Source organism: Myxocyprinus asiaticus, chromosome 4, assembly GCF_019703515.2.
Source record: "Myxocyprinus asiaticus isolate MX2 ecotype Aquarium Trade chromosome 4, UBuf_Myxa_2, whole genome shotgun sequence".
Lineage (NCBI taxonomy): Eukaryota > Metazoa > Chordata > Actinopteri > Cypriniformes > Catostomidae > Myxocyprinus > Myxocyprinus asiaticus.
Window position 1 is genome coordinate 61,003,893 of NC_059347.1, and position 17,687 is coordinate 61,021,579.

Below are 17,687 nucleotides of genomic sequence, written 5' to 3' on the forward strand. Positions count from 1 at the left end.
GTCTTTTAAGTTCATCCTGGATTAACTGCAGAAGTTCACATAGATGCATTGTCCTTTGTTAGTTGGCTGATCTGTCCATCTCATGAACAGTTAAAACTGTCCCTTTGAGCAATAATTAATGTGCAATACACAGCTTAGTCTTTTTATATTATCCAACACATCCTACCTCTTCTGCCTTTACATTCCTTTGCACTGTACATAACCGATTTGTATTTAGATTTGGAAATTAGGTGTGAAGGTAGATAGGGTGGTGTACGTATTTTATTTGTAAATAGAATGTCGATGGTCCAAATGGGCGCTAGGTGGCGGTAATGCACCAATGAGTTTGCGAACCGCCGTAAAACAGCAAGAAGAAGAAGAATCTGTGTGCGGTGGGCCAATCATCACGCTCCGTCTCACGCATGCGCAGCGGATCACTCAAAAACATTCTGGCGGTAAAAGCGAAAAGAGTGTCAACAAAGGAACAGACGCTACAAAAGGTGATTTATTATCATAATAAATAAAATAATTGTTTGAACTTTTATTGATTGTACAGCGTGGAACGAGCAAGTAAGTAAACGTAGTGATTAACGCGCAGATATGAATGGCTGCTTTTGTTTTATTATGTTATATATTTAAAAATACAAATTGTATTTCTATTCAATTCTGTTATTGTTTCTTTATGACAATGTAACACGTCGCAGATACCGTGATGTCCCAGAGAAGAGATACAGTGTTTGTCTCATCTTTGGGTAAAGGAGATGGTTTACATCAACAAGGTTTGAATATCTGAAAGTTTTTGCCTCTATTTCTCTGTAGTTTTGATATGATATTTTATTTCCACCAATTACTGTTGCATGTTGGATTCTTATGTGACTTTCCACCCTCACTGGACCATAATGAATATCACTTTTTATAAATATCTTTTTGTGCCTTTAGTTTTAGCAGCATTCCCTCTGTGCCAGATGACAGAAGGTGATTTGATCCAGAACCCTTTGTTCTGTAAATTACTGGCAACTCTCTCCCAGCATGTGGACAAAACCGGACTCACACAGCACCTCAGGAGAGATCTTGAGAAGGTTGGACCCAATAACTGCATTCACCCTTTGTAACCAGTGATTCGTCTTTTATGATCTTTGAAACAGTTGGAGCAGTTCATTAAAGTTAAAGGGACAGTTCACCAAAAAATGAAAATTCTCTCATCATTTACTCACCCTCATGCCATCCCAGATGTGTATGATTTTCTTTCTTCTGTAGAACACAAATTAAGATTTTAGTAGAATATTTCAGCTCTGTAGGTCCATACAATGCAAGTGAATGGTGACCAGAACTTTGAAGCACCAGAAAGCACATAAAGGCAGCATAAAAGTAATCCATACGACTCCAGTGGTTTAATCCATGTCTTCAGAAGTGATATGATAGGTGTGGGTGAGAAACAGATCAAAAGTTAAGTCCTTTTTTACTATAAATTCTCCCTGACCAGCCGGTGGCACAATGCACGAAGAATATGAATCACCAAAACTTTTTCTCACCCACACCTATCATATCGCTTCAGAAGATGTGGATTTAACCACTGGAGTCGTATTGATTACTTATATGCTGTCTTTATGTGCTTTTTGGACCTTCAAAGTTCTGGTCACCATTTACTTGCATTGTATGGACCAACAGAGCTGAAATATTCTTCTATAAATCTCCATTTGTGTTCTGCAGAAGAAAGAAAGTCATACACATCTGGGATGGCATGAGGGTGAATAAATGATGAGAGAATTTTCATTTTTTTGGTGAACTGTCCACCTTAAAAGCACCTTAGAGTGATTCAGTACGTTTTAATACAAATTTATATCTAATTGGTTTTTCACTAATGGGTAGGCCTGCCAGGAATTTGCATACAGATAGTCGACCAATTACAAATAATATTTGTTTTTGTTTTTTTAGTCAAAATGAATTAATTATTATTTTAAAAAAAATGTATTCCCTTTTCTCCCAATTTGGAATGCCCAATTCCCACTACTTAGTAGGTCCTCATGGTGGCGCGGTTACTCACCTCAATCCGGGTGGTGGAGGACAAGTCTCAGTTGCCTCCTCTTCTGAGACTGTCAATCCGTGCATCTTATCACGTGACTCGTTGTGCATGACACCGCGGAGACTCACAGCATGTGGAGGCTCATGCTACTCTCCACGATCCACGCACAACTTACCACACGCCCCATTGAGAGCGAGAACCACTAATCACGACCACGAGGAGGTTACCCCATGTGACTCTACCCTCCCTAGCAATCGGGCCTATTTGGTTGCTTAGGAGACCTGGCTGGAGTCACTCAGCACTTCCTGGATTCAAACTCGTGACTCCAGGGGTGCTAGTCAGCATCAATACTCGCTGAGCTACATGAATTTTAATGTTTAAGGAAAGTGTGTATTTAAAGTGCTGTAACTGGTCACCATTTTTCTTAAGATTTTTACTATTTTTTTAATAACTATACACATATCACACAGACATCTGTAGAAACCAACAAACATGTTGGTTTGATGTATATTTCTGTGTCTATGGCTCTTTTGCAGGCCGAGCGTGAGTTGCACACACAGAGGTTGGGTTGGCTGCGAGTGGAGAGTCTTCATCGGGTTCTTCAAGAAATCGTCCAGGAGCATCGCTTCAGTAAAGACTCCAGTGCAGAGGACAAGGTACCATCTCACAGCACCTGCTGTTCTGTTTGAATGACTGCAGAAGAATTGCACTCGTATTTCAACAGAAATATTCATCGTAAGACTACAGAATATAGTGATATATATACATTATTTTTATATGGGTGTTTCTTCAACTTCGGGTACTTTCACTTACATTTTATGAATACGTAATACACACAATTAAAAAAATATTTTCACACTTTTTGCGTAGTTTGGATATGACGCCTCATAAAAATCTTCTCACAAATGATACATCCCTTGATTTTTCTTTTTGTCTCATATTTCATCTCATTCATGCTCTTCACTGACACTTAAGTCCACTTGGTTAACAAGTACACTAACTTTTGACAACTTTATTAGGGGCAAATTCGTTTGGTGGGGGGGAAATGACAACAACTGTGGGACAGTCGTAATTTTTGAACAATTAATAGAATTAGGTTTCTGTTTATTTCACTCTTTTTTTTATTTATTTATTTATTTATTTTTTAAGGTAATTATAGTTTTAAACATTTGTATTTTTATAACAGATTTTCACAGTTTAATAACAATAAAACGTATATCATAAAAGGCATTTGAAATGTTCCAAAAATAAATGATGAAGACCTGGTGAAAAGTTTCCAAGTCAGTTTTAAAAAGACCTTCATATAACAAAAAGAAAAGATCTGTTAGTTTTAATAAAAATCTACCCTTATAGTGGGACATTATAGTGCCCAAAGTTTAACAAACAAACTGTATATAAAATCCAACTCTTATATATTTTATCCAAAGCAACACAGAGCATGTCATTATTAGTACAATGTTATATAATACACATAAATGCTCGTCTTATCCCCTGAAACTTAAACTTGAATATTGTTTCCCTCGTGTATGTGTTTGTTCCTGCAGTTCTTCAGCACATTAGAGCAGTGTCTGCTGCTGGGTCAGTGTGTAAGACAGTTAGACTGCTGCTCTGATCTCAGTGAGCATCACATCACTGTTCTGGGACTGTCTGAGGAGAGACTGATGAGACAGATGCCTCCTGAACAGGTGCAGTTACACCACAAACACTCTATACAACAGTTCGTTAGGTGGATAAATGGCGTTTCAAGTGTTCTGAGATTTAATGGTACAACACTTTGCTTGAACTTGTGAGAAAATGTGTCAGAAATGAGCATTTTTGTATTAATGAAAAATGTGCTAACATGAAGTAGGGGGTTGCTGATGCTCTTAGGGTATTAAAAGCTTTTCGTTTATATTTCTGCCTTCAGGAGGTGTTACAAATGAATCAGAGGTTGCCATCAGAACTTCTGAAACATCTAAAGAAGAAGGCCATTAATATGCTGTCATACTATCAGCCTGAGTGGGGTAAATGGGTCCTTTTTGCTTAATTGTATATGATTTGCTATCTGTAACTGTTTTTCCATCCAAGGGTGTTTTTGCAACAAAAGGTGTAGCGCATCAAAAAGTTTACGGATAAAGCTGACGGAAATGCAAATTATCGCAAAAATTTCGCAAGTGTTGACATAATATTTTTCTGTTTAACTCTAGCGCATAAACTCTATGTTGAGAAAAACTGGTTTGGAAACTCTATGTCAAGAAAATTGGCATTAATGCAAAAATATAATGTCACATGACAGAATTTACCCCATTCGTTAGCCTGTGTTAATCATGACGACATGGAATACATCCTTGAAAGCCACTTTATGTATGAGAAGTATTACTCGCACTGTTATTGATTACGGCATACAGATCCGATGCTGCAAACACATCTGCGTCATGACACTTCCAGGAGTGCCAACACAAATATCTCGTATCATGCACCGGTCATCAACAAGTGCAAGGAGAACAAATGAATGGCCACTCTTTGTGATTAATTTACCATCGCGGTAGACATCTGTTTATTTAATAAGGTTGCTTTTCCACACCATTCAAAATAATAGACGGCAGTCACGGAATTAGCCCACAATACAAAAAACATATTTCTGTGCACAAAGATGTTTTAAATTAAAAATAAATACACAATACAAGAGAAAAGCTTCAGTGTGCTTTTCTGGAACACTAACATATAGCCCAATTCTATAAAATAATTGTTTAGCTTACTTCTGAAAGAATGCCAGCAAAATTCCCTGTATTAAATTAAATAAATCACCAAAAGAATCAATTTTATTGTTAGGCCTATATAATTGCCATTTCTTTACACAAACTTAAATTAGCCGTACCCTGTTCTGTAGATCAAAAAAGTCAGAACTATTTGTCCAATGCTGAGTTCGTTTTCAGAAAATGAGCTTTTGAACATTTTAAAACGTTTAAATATTTTAAATCTAACCCTCTTTACCTCGGATCACATTTGCTGAGCTTCTTCAGAAAATGTAAATTGCATTATGACAGTAAAATGTATTTTAGACGATAATCAAGTTCAGTTGGTCATTAAAAGTTGCGGGACAAATATGCGGGACATAATGCAGTTGTGATGGCGATGCTTTAGATGATTGTTCAAAAATATCCTATTGAATATCAGGAATGTATCATATATGTAAACCCTGATATTACACCGCATCAATGTGTCTTTAATAGTTGTGCACACAGCAGATACACATCGATGGATGCTCCTTATACTAAGACTGAAAGTTTCCCCCAATACTTGGTGCAGGTGCCAGCTTGAACAGGGCCATGAGGATTCGCTTTCGGGTTGGAACCGGTGGCAACCTGCGATAGGCGCAACATCAGGACCGATATTACAGTCCTATCAGAAGGACAACAGCTCCCTTTTGATTGCAGTTCCTCCTCTTCTGATTGCTTTTATTTGTGAAATTGAAATGACAGTAAGCTGGATCATTTCAATTAATTGTCTCAATATGCTCCCCATTTTACCAAAACTTTGAAAAAAAAAATAGGGACATATGGGAGGCGAAAGGTACACAATTAGCAATATACACACATTTCTGTATGGAAACGGCTTAAGGGCAGATTTATATTACGGTAAACCAAAGTGCGTCCCAAACCGCTCACTTCTGCACTATTTTACGTCATTTTGAAGTGTAAGTAGTGCGAGTAGTATGTGTACATTGAAAATGCAACAAAAAGAAGTGTACTACAAGTACCCGGATGATGCACTTTTTGTGGAATGTTGGACACTTCGTGCACTCAGCGCTCGCGGCTTGCCGTACAAAGCGGAAGGGGCGGAGTTACTGGCGGCGATGGCGATCTGGCAAAACAATTATAAATAATGGAGAACATGACAACTAGCGAAACTTCTGTGAAGACAGCACCTTACAAAAGTGAGTTAAACGCTTTACCATCATACCATGCTGTGTGAATATGTATATTATTGAGATGTAAGTGTGGAACTGAGGATGGCTAGGCGAAACAACGCTTGGGTTTGAAACATCACTTCCGTCAGCTGTTGAACGGCGAACGCTTCCGTGTTGCATTTGGGACAAAACTACACTTTGTAAAATCATACACTACATGACTGAGTGCATAGTATGCATTTTGTAAGCGCATAGTGTACACTGTGGGACACAGCTGAAAACGCACACCATTTTTAATCGATAAAAGGCTATTTGAATGAAACAGGCAGAAGACAGCAAATTTAGCAAAAAATGTTAACAAAACAGCGCGAAAAGTGGATGGAAACTAGGTTAATGATGATGCATTCTTTTTTTTGGTACGAATCCAATCTACTGATGTAATGTCATTTAGAAATAAAGGAAAAAGATTGTTTCTTCTCTTTTAGAGAATGAAAGTGAAGGTCTCAGGAATGTGAAGCTTTCTAGACTTCCTGAATTTCTAGACAGCGAACAACAGAAAGCAAAGAGCCTTACTGAGAAGAACAGGGAGAACGGCACTTTACTACAACGACAAACTCATGCTTACCTTTCTGTGAGTCAGTACTTGGGAAATACATGGCCTCCATATGAATCAAATCTCGGATATCTCTGAGTGTTTCTATCCTGATTAGATTAGATTTGAACAGGCTTTTATTGTTGCATGGTTCGACAGGAGCTGTTGAAGTGTATGAAGATCCTACAGTGTCTTATTCTAGATCTCAGACTGAAAGCTCAGAAAGATCTGGACAGGAAGAAGATCGAGTACTTTGAGGCCAAATGTGAGATCGGCTTGCAGAGGATCAGGTATGAGCATTGAAGCTTTGGTTTGTAATTTTAAATGTGTAACCTTAATCTTCCTATACTGTTCGGACCAAAATCAATTTCTGATTTAATAAAAATAGTTTCCTTTATCTGAGCAATACAAGACTTGGTGACTTCGTTCAATAAGTCTAAGTAGTCGTAGAAAAAAAAAAGTGACACCTTTACTGTTTGCGGTCAAAATTGACCGGCCATAGGAAATGAATGGGAAAGACAAAAAAAAAAACAGCAATTTTTTTTTTTTTTTAATCTGTCAAATTCAGTATATAAATCAGCCACAATGCAGAACAAACACAGTTGTGAAGGGGTGAGACTATAAAACATGCAGTGTGCAAAACCTACATGCACACACATACAAATGAACTGGTGAGACTATAACTCAGAGCAGTTTTTTTTTTTTTTTTTTTTTCAAATGAAATCTAAAAATCAGCCACAATGCAGAACACACACACAGAAATGAAGGGGTGAGATTATAAAACATGCAGAGTAAAAAACCTACACACACACACACACACACACACACACACACAGAAATGAAGGGGTGAGATTATAAAACATGCAGAGTAAAAAACCTACACACACACACACACACAGAAATGAAGGGGTAACACTATAAAACATGCAGAGTAAAAAACCTACACACACACACACACACACACACACACACACAAATGAACTGGTGAGACTATAAAACATGCAGAGTAAAAAACCTACACACACACACGCACACAGAAATGAAGGGGTGAGATTATAAAACATGCAGAGTAAAAAACCTACACACACACACACACACACAGAAATGAAGGGGTGAGATTATAAAACACGCAGAGTAAAAAACCTACACACACACACACACACACAAATGAACTGGTGAGACTATAAAACATGCAGAGTAAAAAACCTACACACACACACGCACACAGAAATGAAGGGGTGAGATTATAAAACATGCAGAGTAAAAAACCTACACACACACACACACACACAGAAATGAAGGGGTGAGATTATAAAACACGCAGAGTAAAAAACCTACACACACACACACACACACACACAAATGAACTGGTGAGACTATAACACAGAGCAGTTTTCTTTTTTATTTTGTCAAATGAAATCTAAAAATCAGCCACAATGCAGAACACACACACACACACACAGAAATGAAGGGGTGAGACTATAACACATGCAGAGTAAAAAACCTACACACACACACAAATGAACTGGTGAGACTATAAAACATGCAGAGTAAAAAACCTACACACACGCACACACAGAAATGAAGGGGTGAGACTATAAAACACGCAGAGTAAAAAACCTACACACACACACACACACACACACACAAATGAACTGGTGAGACTATAACACAGAGCGGTTTTCTTTTTTATTTTGTCAAATGAAATCTAAAAATCAGCCACAATGCAGAACACACACACACACACACACACAGAAATGAAGGGGTGAGACTATAACACATGCAGAGTAAAAAACCTAAACACACACACACACACACACACAGAAATGAAGGGGTGAGACTATAACACATGCAGAGTAAAAAACCTAAACACACCACACACAGAAATGAAGGGGTGAGACTATAAAACATGCAGAGTAAAAAACCTACACACACACACACACACACACATACAAATGAACTGCCGCCATCTACTGGCTATTATTGTCATAACATGATTTTCAAGTCATGTTATTTTTCTTTTTCAACAGATGGCAGCAGTCTGCCCCAATACATGACACATTCACATATTTTCTTCTTGTTTCAACTAGGTTTTTACTGCAGTGAGGTTACATAAATGTGCTTATTTGCTATGCAAATTAATGGCAAAATCGAGAAATGTATATGTAAATTAGATCTAAAAAACATAAAATCCCAAAAGAAGTGCAGTATTTTATTGTTTTTACTTCAGGGAAGACGAAATGCTATCATTTCATGAAAAAAGTTACACCTGTACTGTTTCTGGTCAAAAATGACCGCGAACAGGAAAGTGGTGCTACTTTAGCAAAATAGGAGGGTTAAATAATATTGAGGTCATCTGTATTGTAATAATGAGTTTCCTCATGCAGGTTGGAGATGCTTCAAGTTCAGCTTGACACCTACACAAAAGACAAGATCGCTGCTCATAAACGAATTACGTGAGTAGCACAAACCAGCAGTTTCCTTTTGTATCTGCTGTTAGGGAACAGTGTTTCAGTGATGTGTTGTCTATAGTCTTGAGCCATCAGCTTCATTCTCATCATTATTCTCAGGGAGAAGCTCAATGCAGAGCTGAAAACTTCAGAAATGGAGAAACAGGCAGTGGAGTCCAAGCTGTCGTCATTTGAAATCTATGGCAAAGATTTTGAGGCTCTTGTCGAGGAATACTCGAGACTCCGACAGGAGATCGCCACTAAATCATGGGCACTGAAAGAATTTGCAACATAAATGGAGGAAATATCACTGGAAGATGAGTTTGCTCATTACTTAAAGGAACAGTTCACCACAAAAATCATTTTCTCAGCATTTACTCCCGTTATGCCGTCTCTAACCTGTATGACCTTCTTTCTTCTGTGGAACACAACCAAAGCATGGATGTGTTTTTGTCCACACTATGTCAGGTCAGTGTGGTCCAAAATGTTCAAGCTCAGAAAAGGCTTGACGCATACACGTTTGCATGTTTTGGATCCAATTGACTTGCATTGTATGATCAAAAACACATGCATCCTTCAAAGCAATCTATGTTTGTGTTCCGCAGAAGAATGCAAGACATATGAGTTTGAGACAGCATAAGGGGAGTAAATGATGAGAGGATTATCTCTTTTTGGGGGGATGTATGAACTATCCCTTTTAGCTGGTGTGCTGTAACTCTAGTCAAAAATCTTGTTACGTTTCACTGTTCAGTCCTTAACAAATTCAGTTCAATTTGGCTCTTGTATTTTTTTATTATTGTTGGCCAGTTAATTTAGTTCATCTCTAATTAACCAGTCCCTATCAGCCAGTAACCTACATTATCTATTTTGCCCTATTCCAGTTGAAGTCCAAAACAAGTCTTAGTTTAGTCAAAATCCACAAGCGATTGTCAGCTACTGTATATCGATGAAATAAAAGTCTCAAGTTATTTGTCAAGTACCAGATTTATTTCACATGGTGCAGAAATTTGCAATATACATATGCAGTAGGGTTTATCAGCAAAACAATTTGATTGAATAGTTTAACAATTTTACCTAAATTAAAGAATGTCTTCATGTTTGTTAGATAGTATATGCCCTTGTGCTTGAATGACAGCATGGACTGGTCCTGACAATGATCATGTAATCCAGTATGTTTTGAGAATGTTTCAAAGAGCATCTTGTGTGTTTACATGGAAGCGGGGAAAAAGAAAAGAAAATCTGTGCAAAGATTTAACATGATCAGTGTCACTAATTTGCTTACATTTGAGAAATTACATAGAAATAGTGCAGATATACATTTTGCAGCATAACTTTTATGTAAAATTTGCCAAAATCTTAATAACATGTTTATTTCCAGGTTTAACCCTTGTGCATCCATTTAAAACAGTTACTCAGAGGTCATTAGAGGGCAAAAATGTCTGTCAAAAAACTGCCATAATAATATTATATATTAATATTATTTTCCACTTTCAGTGAGTTAATTTTTTTAACCAACATCAGTCTTGATCATAATTACCAAATATTCATTCATTTTCAGGATTTTAACCCTTTAAATGCCCGTTTGTTTATATAATGCCACTGTTGTTTTTACACACACACACACACACATTTCTCAGTACACACATACAAAACACACACACACAATTTTAGCTGCATCATTTATTCAGTTGGCCTGCAGTGCTCTATAATACAGCAAACAGAAAATAGGGGAAAAGCATGTATTTGCTCCATAGGCTAAACATGTGAAAAATGGCGCCATCTGGTGGAAAATATTAAACATTTTCATTTTGAAGCCAGGGCTTCTGAATGAAAACATAATATCATAGAATTCATGATTTTATGCTTTAATGGCACTGGGATCAAATATTGCAGTTTCAATGGGGACATTTTTGTCCTGAAGGTCCTGAGTGGAACTATTTTATATACACAAGTGTATTATAGATATATTATAGGAACTGAGGTTGAAATGTCAAAATTCCCCAAAAAATACACACCTTTGGCAAATTTTATGCTGTTGGCAAATGATCAAAAAAACAAAAATGAAAAAGACAAATGTCCCGAAGGTCGCACTAAGTGTTAGTGGGGCCTCCACATATGTCTGGTTTCAACACAAGATTATCATAATCTTCATTTTTATATATTTGTAGTAATTATTCTGATCTATTTAAGAAAGTTTTTTTTGTTTTTGTTTTTTACCTAATATTTAATGATTTCGCTCCATATTTGTGAACGAGTTGTAAATAGCGAGTGTCAGTTTTCCTCCACGCCTGCAGGGGGCGCGCTGTGACGTGGAAGTGACGCACGCTCAAAAAGCAACGTCAACTTCCTCAGACTGCGTAGAGTGGTTTAGAACAGTTATTGGACGGTACACTTTTATATATTTTTAGCGATTAAAATGGATCTAGTTATATATATTGGAGCTGCATGTATTCTGCTCATTCTTATAGTGTTTGCTGTGAAAGTTCGTAGACGGACGGAAGAAGGTGAGTAAAATATTGACAAATCAAATGCAAAACGCGACTAGTAAACAAACCGCAGCTCACTTTGACAACAGTCTGTGAATGACTGCTGAAAAATGATCTTATATATGTATGTGTGTGTGTATATATATATATGTATATATGTGTACATGTATATATATATGTATGTGTATATATGTGTACATGTATATGTATGTATGTATGTATGTGTGTGTGTATATATATATATATGTGTATGTATGTGTGTGTATATATATATATATGTGTATGTATGTGTGTATATATATATATATATATATATATATATATGTGTGTGTGTATATATATATATATATATATATATATATATATATATATATATATATATGTAATGTATGTATTACAATCGGTATCGGCTGAAAATGTTTATATCAGTGCATTCCTAATGCAAATAAAAAAAATAAATAAATCTGTTTTGGTGGGAAAATATGACCTAGACATGTTTGCGTCATCCTTAAAAACAATTTGCAGAGATTCACTATGGCTTGTTTACATTTTTGTTTCTTCAAAATTACTTATTTTTATTTTTTTTAAGTATTGCATTTATTTGTATATTGCATATACTGTGTTATTAATGGTAACACTTAGATATAGGAGCTTAAAAAAATCATTTTAACATGGTGTAATGTACGTAGTTGTTAAAGATCTGAAGATCTGAGCTGGAAATTTTAAGGTTGCAGTTTCAGTTAAGAAGCTCAGAATACTCCAGGAGAACTGCATAGATACATATAACATATTTGCATATAGCATTTATACAATACATATATTTTTTGCTCTTTGTCCAGCAGCGGACCGTGAAGACCATCAGAATGTCGTGGCTCGAGTGGCAGCACGTCCGCAGGTGGCAGAAGAGCGGGCAGCAGGGATGCCCCGTCGCCGTAGAAACCTTCAGAGCAGAATGAGTGCCCATCAACGAGTTCAGCAGGATCCATCAGACAACGGTATATAGATTGACACTGCCGCTTCACTTGTAAAGATAATGTGTCTTATGAAATTGCGTTTGTTGTGTCCCAGAGTTCACTGTATATTTCTAAAAATACAAATCTAGTTGAAAAACAAACCATGTGTGTCTCTTCAGAGGACAGTCCTGTGGAACCCGATGAGAATCAAGAGGACAGACAAGCATCCGAAGAACGTCCTCAAGCTGCTGGAAAAGTTGGAGCAAAGAAACAGAGGAAGCTGGAGGAGAAACAGGCGCGAAGAGCTCAGAGAGAGGTGCACATACTGCTGCTCTTTATACACAGCTCAGAGATCAGAGCTCGGTTTATTAATGTGTGTGTGCGTTTCAGGCTGAGCTGGAGGAACGAGAGGAGAGGAAGAAGATGCAGGAACTCCGAGAACAAGAGAGACAGAAAGAAGATGAGAAGGAGAGACTGCAAGAGCAGAAACGGGTACGTTAATTAAAGGGTCATGAAACCCAAAACTTGTTTCTAGATATGAACATATTTGTATGTGTTGCAGATGGTGTAATACAATGATAACAAGCATCAGTTTTCATTCTGAGGGGAAAGTAGTTAATTTGAGGAATTTTGCTATTCTTTCTGATAAGAAATCAGCATTGAAAAAAAAATCATGTCACATGGATGTGACATGTATGTTTTAGATTTACACTAGATTTTAGCATATGCACAACATCATTGGATTTTCTCAACATTTATTCACGAGATGGGTACTTTCTCAGCCAGTCACAGGCATTGGTCGTGAATATGAAATTGCATGGTCCGAAAGGACGAGAGTTGCATGTTTTTCACTGCAAAGTTGATAGAGTGACACGCTCTTCATCAGTGACTGACACGTTTTAAATGCTTGTGTGCAACATGCTGTTGAATATTTGGACCGACTGGAGCTCGTTTAAAACAGATGCAGTCTGCTGTGGTACAGTAGTTGCTGCACCACAAACACCATCCATAAATGTGTTGAGAAATCAAAACGCTCGCAGTATATTTATAGAACAACGCCTTAAAAGTTATTTAAAATGCAAAAGCGCATTCACACATATTTCAGTAGTGCATATACTAGCGGCTCGTCATTTATGTGCATTCACCAGTAAACACAGATATAAAATTATCTGTGTGTATTTTTAGATTGTGTGAGCTTACAAATCAGTACATAATGTGTGTGTGCATTTTGTTGCATGTAATTGTGAATTACAGAGTGCATTTGTAGGAAAATATTATATATCACAATATCACACTCACCAGGGACGTTTAGTGAGAGAAATTATTATTCAGTAGTGTTTGTATGGCAGTGCTGGTTTTATATTTCTCAATCATTCTGGTTTGGTTTTCTTCTAAACAAGAAGTTTGAAACTTCTGCAGTTAATTAAGACCAATTGACTTAACATAAACTGTAGACTCTATTCAGACTTTGATTTGAAGAAAACTTAAGTCTTAGGAGTGATTTATATGTTTGGTTTTTGTAAACTTTATACTTTTAAAGAAATATAAGTATAACCTTTTGCATATCTTCAATTAACAATAACAGAAGTTTCAGCAACGCCACTCACATACTTAAAGATACAGTTCACCCAAAAACAAAAATTCTCTCATCATTCACTCACCCTCATGCCATCCCAGATGTGTATGACTTTCTTTCTTCTGCTGAACACAAATGAAGATTTTTAGAATAATATCTCAGCTCTGTAGGTCCAAACAATGCAAGTGAATGGTTACCAGAACTTTGAAGATCCAAAAAGCACATAAAGGCAGCATAAAAGTAATCCATACGACTCCAGTGGTTTAATCCATGTCTTCAGAAGAGATATGATAGGTGTGGGTGAGAAACAGATCAATATTATGTCCTTTTTTTTTTTTTTACCATAAATTATCCTCCCTGCCCACTGAATGTGAAAGTGAAAGTGTAGATTTAGAAGAAAGGCATACGCTAATGATGAGAGAATTTTCATTTTTGGTCGAACTATTCCTTTAAGTCTGGCTGGTCTTCTAACTCGCAGCTATTACCATACTGAATTGTGATTGGTCTTTTCTTTCTCGCATCTGTACAACCACATAGATGCATATATACTGAAAAGACAGTGCCTCGTAATGTGTTCGAGACAAAGTTTAAGTGTATCTGATGCAGCTTTTCATTTACACAGTACCAAAGACTAAACCTAAACTTACCTCAAACTTTAACACTATTGTACTGTGCAAGCACTGATTTTTCCACTGCATTTTCCTCGTTCCTGCACACAGGAGGAAGTGTTACAGCGAGCCAAAGAGGAGCAGGAGAGAAGAGAGGAGGAGGAGTACCAGAGGCTGAAGGAGTCGTTTGTGATTGAGGAGCAGGGGGAGGCAGAGGAGCTCACAGAAAATGAGGTGATAACTCACTTCCTGTGACATCACTACGACTGATTTCTCTTAGCAAGCAAGATTTTAAAGCTGTTTTTCTTTATTTATATTTCAGTCTCGCAACCTGCTGCAAGAGTTCATCCAATATGTCAAGGTAAAGTATTAAAAAAAAACATTGTTTTAAGTATAGGTGGTCATTTTGTTATTATTTGTAAGTGGAAATGTACCGTACCGAGTCAAATTTAAACATGCTGTTTGAATGATTCTGATCATTTGAGAAAAAAGCATCACTCTGTATTCAGTATTTGAGTTGACTGGAAAGACTGCACCAGTCTTCCATCCTGTTTTATTAGATTTATAATTTCACATTCCCATGTTAACTCTTGAGTTTTGATTGTCTCTTTCTGACTCTTGTTTAGACATCTAAAGTGGTTTTGCTGGAGGACTTGGCATCCCACTTCAGCATGCGCACACAGGTCAGTATTAAACGGGAAGTTAAAAAGGGTGAATCTCATTCTGTGAGTGCACAGCCAAGTGCTGTATTAGTGTACTGCGATAAAATCCCTTCATTTCTAAAATAATTATACATTTAATAAATAAACAAAGGCAAATGCAGTTCGTGGATTCAAGTATTTATTAATTTATTAAAGCATTGAAAACTGGGGGTCCTGTGTAGCTCAGTGAGTATTGACACTGACTAACACACCTAGAGTCACGAGTTCAAATCCAGGGCGTGCTGAGTGACTCAAGCCAGGTCTCCTAAGCAACCAAATTGGCCCGGTTGCTAGGGAGGGTAGAGTCACATGGGGTAACCTCCTCGTGGTCGTGATTAGTGGTTCTTGCTCTCAATGGGGCGTGTGGTAAGTTGTGTGTGGATCATGGAGAGTAGCATGAGTCTCCACATGCTGTGAGTCTCCGTGGTGTCATGCACAACGAGTCACGTGATCAGATGCACGGATTGACGGTCTCAGAAGCCCCCTTTGTGCCCCCCTTAGTATGTCGCCCCCTTGATGTGGCACCTTTGCGTTGCATACGTTGCCTATATAGTTTTTGCACTTCTGACATCATGGTAGTATTTGATGCCTTTATGCTGAATTAAAAATAAATGCATTTCCAAATGATATATCTAAATGAGGATTATTGCTCTTATAAAAGGTGTTTGACAAAGATAAGTTCTGAGATGCGGGTTGGCGCTGTTTTGGCGGCACGAGTGGGACCTACACAATATTAGGCGGGGGATTTTAATGTTGTGGCTGATCGGTGTATATTAAATGTATGTGACTCTTTTTAGGATGCTATTGCCAGACTTCAGGACTTAATCGCAGACGGCTCCCTAACAGGTACAGTATGTGTGCATACAGGAAACTAATGTAAAGAATGCTTCTGTGGTGCATGTACCATCTACATGTGCTCTTTATAACTTTCCAGTGACAACAAAATCCAAACTGCGTCTCTTGACTTTCTTTAGGGGTGATCGATGACAGAGGGAAGTTTATTTTCATCACGCCAGAGGAGCTGAATGCTGTGGCTCAGTTTATCAAACAGAGAGGAAGAATCTCGATCTCAGAACTCGCTCAAGCCAGTAACACTCTCATAAACCTCACGCCTGAGATACAGAGTAACGCGTGAAGTTAAAATACTGTTTGTCAAAATGTGTGAGGGACACCTGAACCTAAAATGAAAGTTGTCTTTGTAAAGTCCTGTAAATAAAGTGGGATGCATTACTCATTGACTTGTTTGATTTATGTTACCCAGTGTTGTTTCCCCATCCTATTAATTCCCCTGTTTGGGTTTGTTTTCTAATTGATTAGCCAATTTTCACTTGACAGAAGGTAAAACGGGTGAAACAATCCCATGACAACCAAATAAAGGGTTGTCAAATATAGGCTTAGAAAGAGTGAGATTACATACTGTAAAGTGTTTTTAGAATTGTGTCCAGATTAAAATTAAGTGAGAAATTAAAGGAATATTCTGGGTTTAATACAAGTTTAATCAACAGCATTTGTGACAATATTGATTACCACAAAAATGTATTTCGACTTGTTCCTCCTTTAAAAGAAAAAGCAGAAATGTGTGTTCCAGTGAGACACTTACAATGGAAGTCAATGGGGTCAATTAATGAACGTTAAAATGCTGTTTTAAAAGTATAGACACAAGACATAAACAATATGTGTGTTAACATGATTTTACTGTGATAAAATCACTTACTAACCACATCTGTGGAAAGTTAAAGCTCATTTTTCTTATGTGGCCATGACAACGTAACGCTGTAAACTCAATGACAATTTACGGTAATTTTTCCTCAAACATTTTCTGTATTTTCGCCCCCTGTGGCTGATAGTCACATTACAGCATCCTTAAAATATATTAAGTTAAATCATTTACTTTAAGAATATCTCAGTTGTATAATATCTCCATAATTTCTAAATTACTGAATATAAAATGTTGCGCCACAGAGATGCCAATCAAGCTGTTAAGAACAAAAACAAGTGCGTCAAATATATCGCACATAGAGCGCAACAGTGCCCGCCCACTTTTTCAGACGTCTGGGTGCCGGAAGTATTTTCCCTATTAATTTCTTCATAGACTTTTCATTAAATCCTTAATAAAAGAGTTGTGCACCATGAACCAAACCAACCAGCTCTGAGGTGAATCACAACATCACTAACTTTGTTTTTGAAGCAAAAAAGTATTTGAAAATCGGACATAAAGACCAAGATACAAGGCTGTGTACTTATTGTGTTTCACGAGGGCATGGACTACAATCCCATGAAGCATTGCGAATGATGTCATTGAATAAAAAAACGATGGGAATATATAAAACTATTGATTTTAGGTTGTTTATTAGAAGTATAGAAGCAATATACTATACTGGGCGGTCGCTCCGAGGCACGTTTTGCGGGTTTCGTTGAACGCGGTTCTCT

At 37.2% G+C, this 17,687-nt stretch overlaps 2 protein-coding genes across 3 annotated transcripts; both read left to right on the forward strand.

The window, feature by feature from the left end:
* The first annotated feature begins 391 nt into the window (after positions 1–391).
* haus4 (HAUS augmin-like complex, subunit 4) lies at positions 392–9,909 on the forward strand. Its single transcript, XM_051685184.1, has 10 exons — positions 392–479; positions 684–758; positions 919–1,058; positions 2,539–2,658; positions 3,547–3,687; positions 3,909–4,005; positions 6,377–6,522; positions 6,643–6,773; positions 8,871–8,939; positions 9,054–9,909. Exons 2-10 carry the CDS (start codon positions 692–694, stop codon positions 9,226–9,228), a joined length of 1,086 nt encoding a protein of 361 aa, XP_051541144.1. The 5' UTR covers positions 392–479; positions 684–691; the 3' UTR covers positions 9,229–9,909.
* Positions 9,910–10,058: 149 nt separating this feature from the next.
* On the forward strand, positions 10,059–16,491 carry ddrgk1 (DDRGK domain containing 1). Of its 2 annotated transcripts, none has more exons than XM_051685266.1 (9): positions 10,059–11,437; positions 12,259–12,414; positions 12,552–12,688; positions 12,763–12,864; positions 14,668–14,790; positions 14,879–14,917; positions 15,183–15,239; positions 16,055–16,103; positions 16,232–16,491. In XM_051685266.1, exons 1-9 carry the CDS (start codon positions 11,350–11,352, stop codon positions 16,390–16,392), a joined length of 912 nt encoding a protein of 303 aa, XP_051541226.1. In that variant the 5' UTR covers positions 10,059–11,349; the 3' UTR covers positions 16,393–16,491. The 2 variants fall into 2 exon arrangements, with proteins under 2 accessions (XP_051541226.1, XP_051541233.1); XM_051685273.1 differs by having other exon boundaries at positions 12,262–12,414.
* Positions 16,492–17,687: the final 1,196 nt, after the last annotated feature.

Coding starts and splice junctions, on each gene's coding strand:
- haus4 (XM_051685184.1), top strand. CDS start 692: ATGTCCCAGAGAAGAGATACAGTGTTTGTCTCATCTTTGGGTAAAGGA. Junction 3,688..3,908: donor GACAGATGCCTCCTGAACAG/GTGCAGTTACAC, acceptor TTCTGCCTTCAG/GAGGTGTTACAAATGAATCA. Junction 6,774..8,870: donor ATCGGCTTGCAGAGGATCAG/GTATGAGCATTG, acceptor TTCCTCATGCAG/GTTGGAGATGCTTCAAGTTC.
- ddrgk1 (XM_051685266.1), top strand. CDS start 11,350: ATGGATCTAGTTATATATATTGGAGCTGCATGTATTCTGCTCATTCTT. Junction 12,689..12,762: donor CGCGAAGAGCTCAGAGAGAG/GTGCACATACTG, acceptor TGTGCGTTTCAG/GCTGAGCTGGAGGAACGAGA. Junction 12,865..14,667: donor GACTGCAAGAGCAGAAACGG/GTACGTTAATTA, acceptor TCCTGCACACAG/GAGGAAGTGTTACAGCGAGC.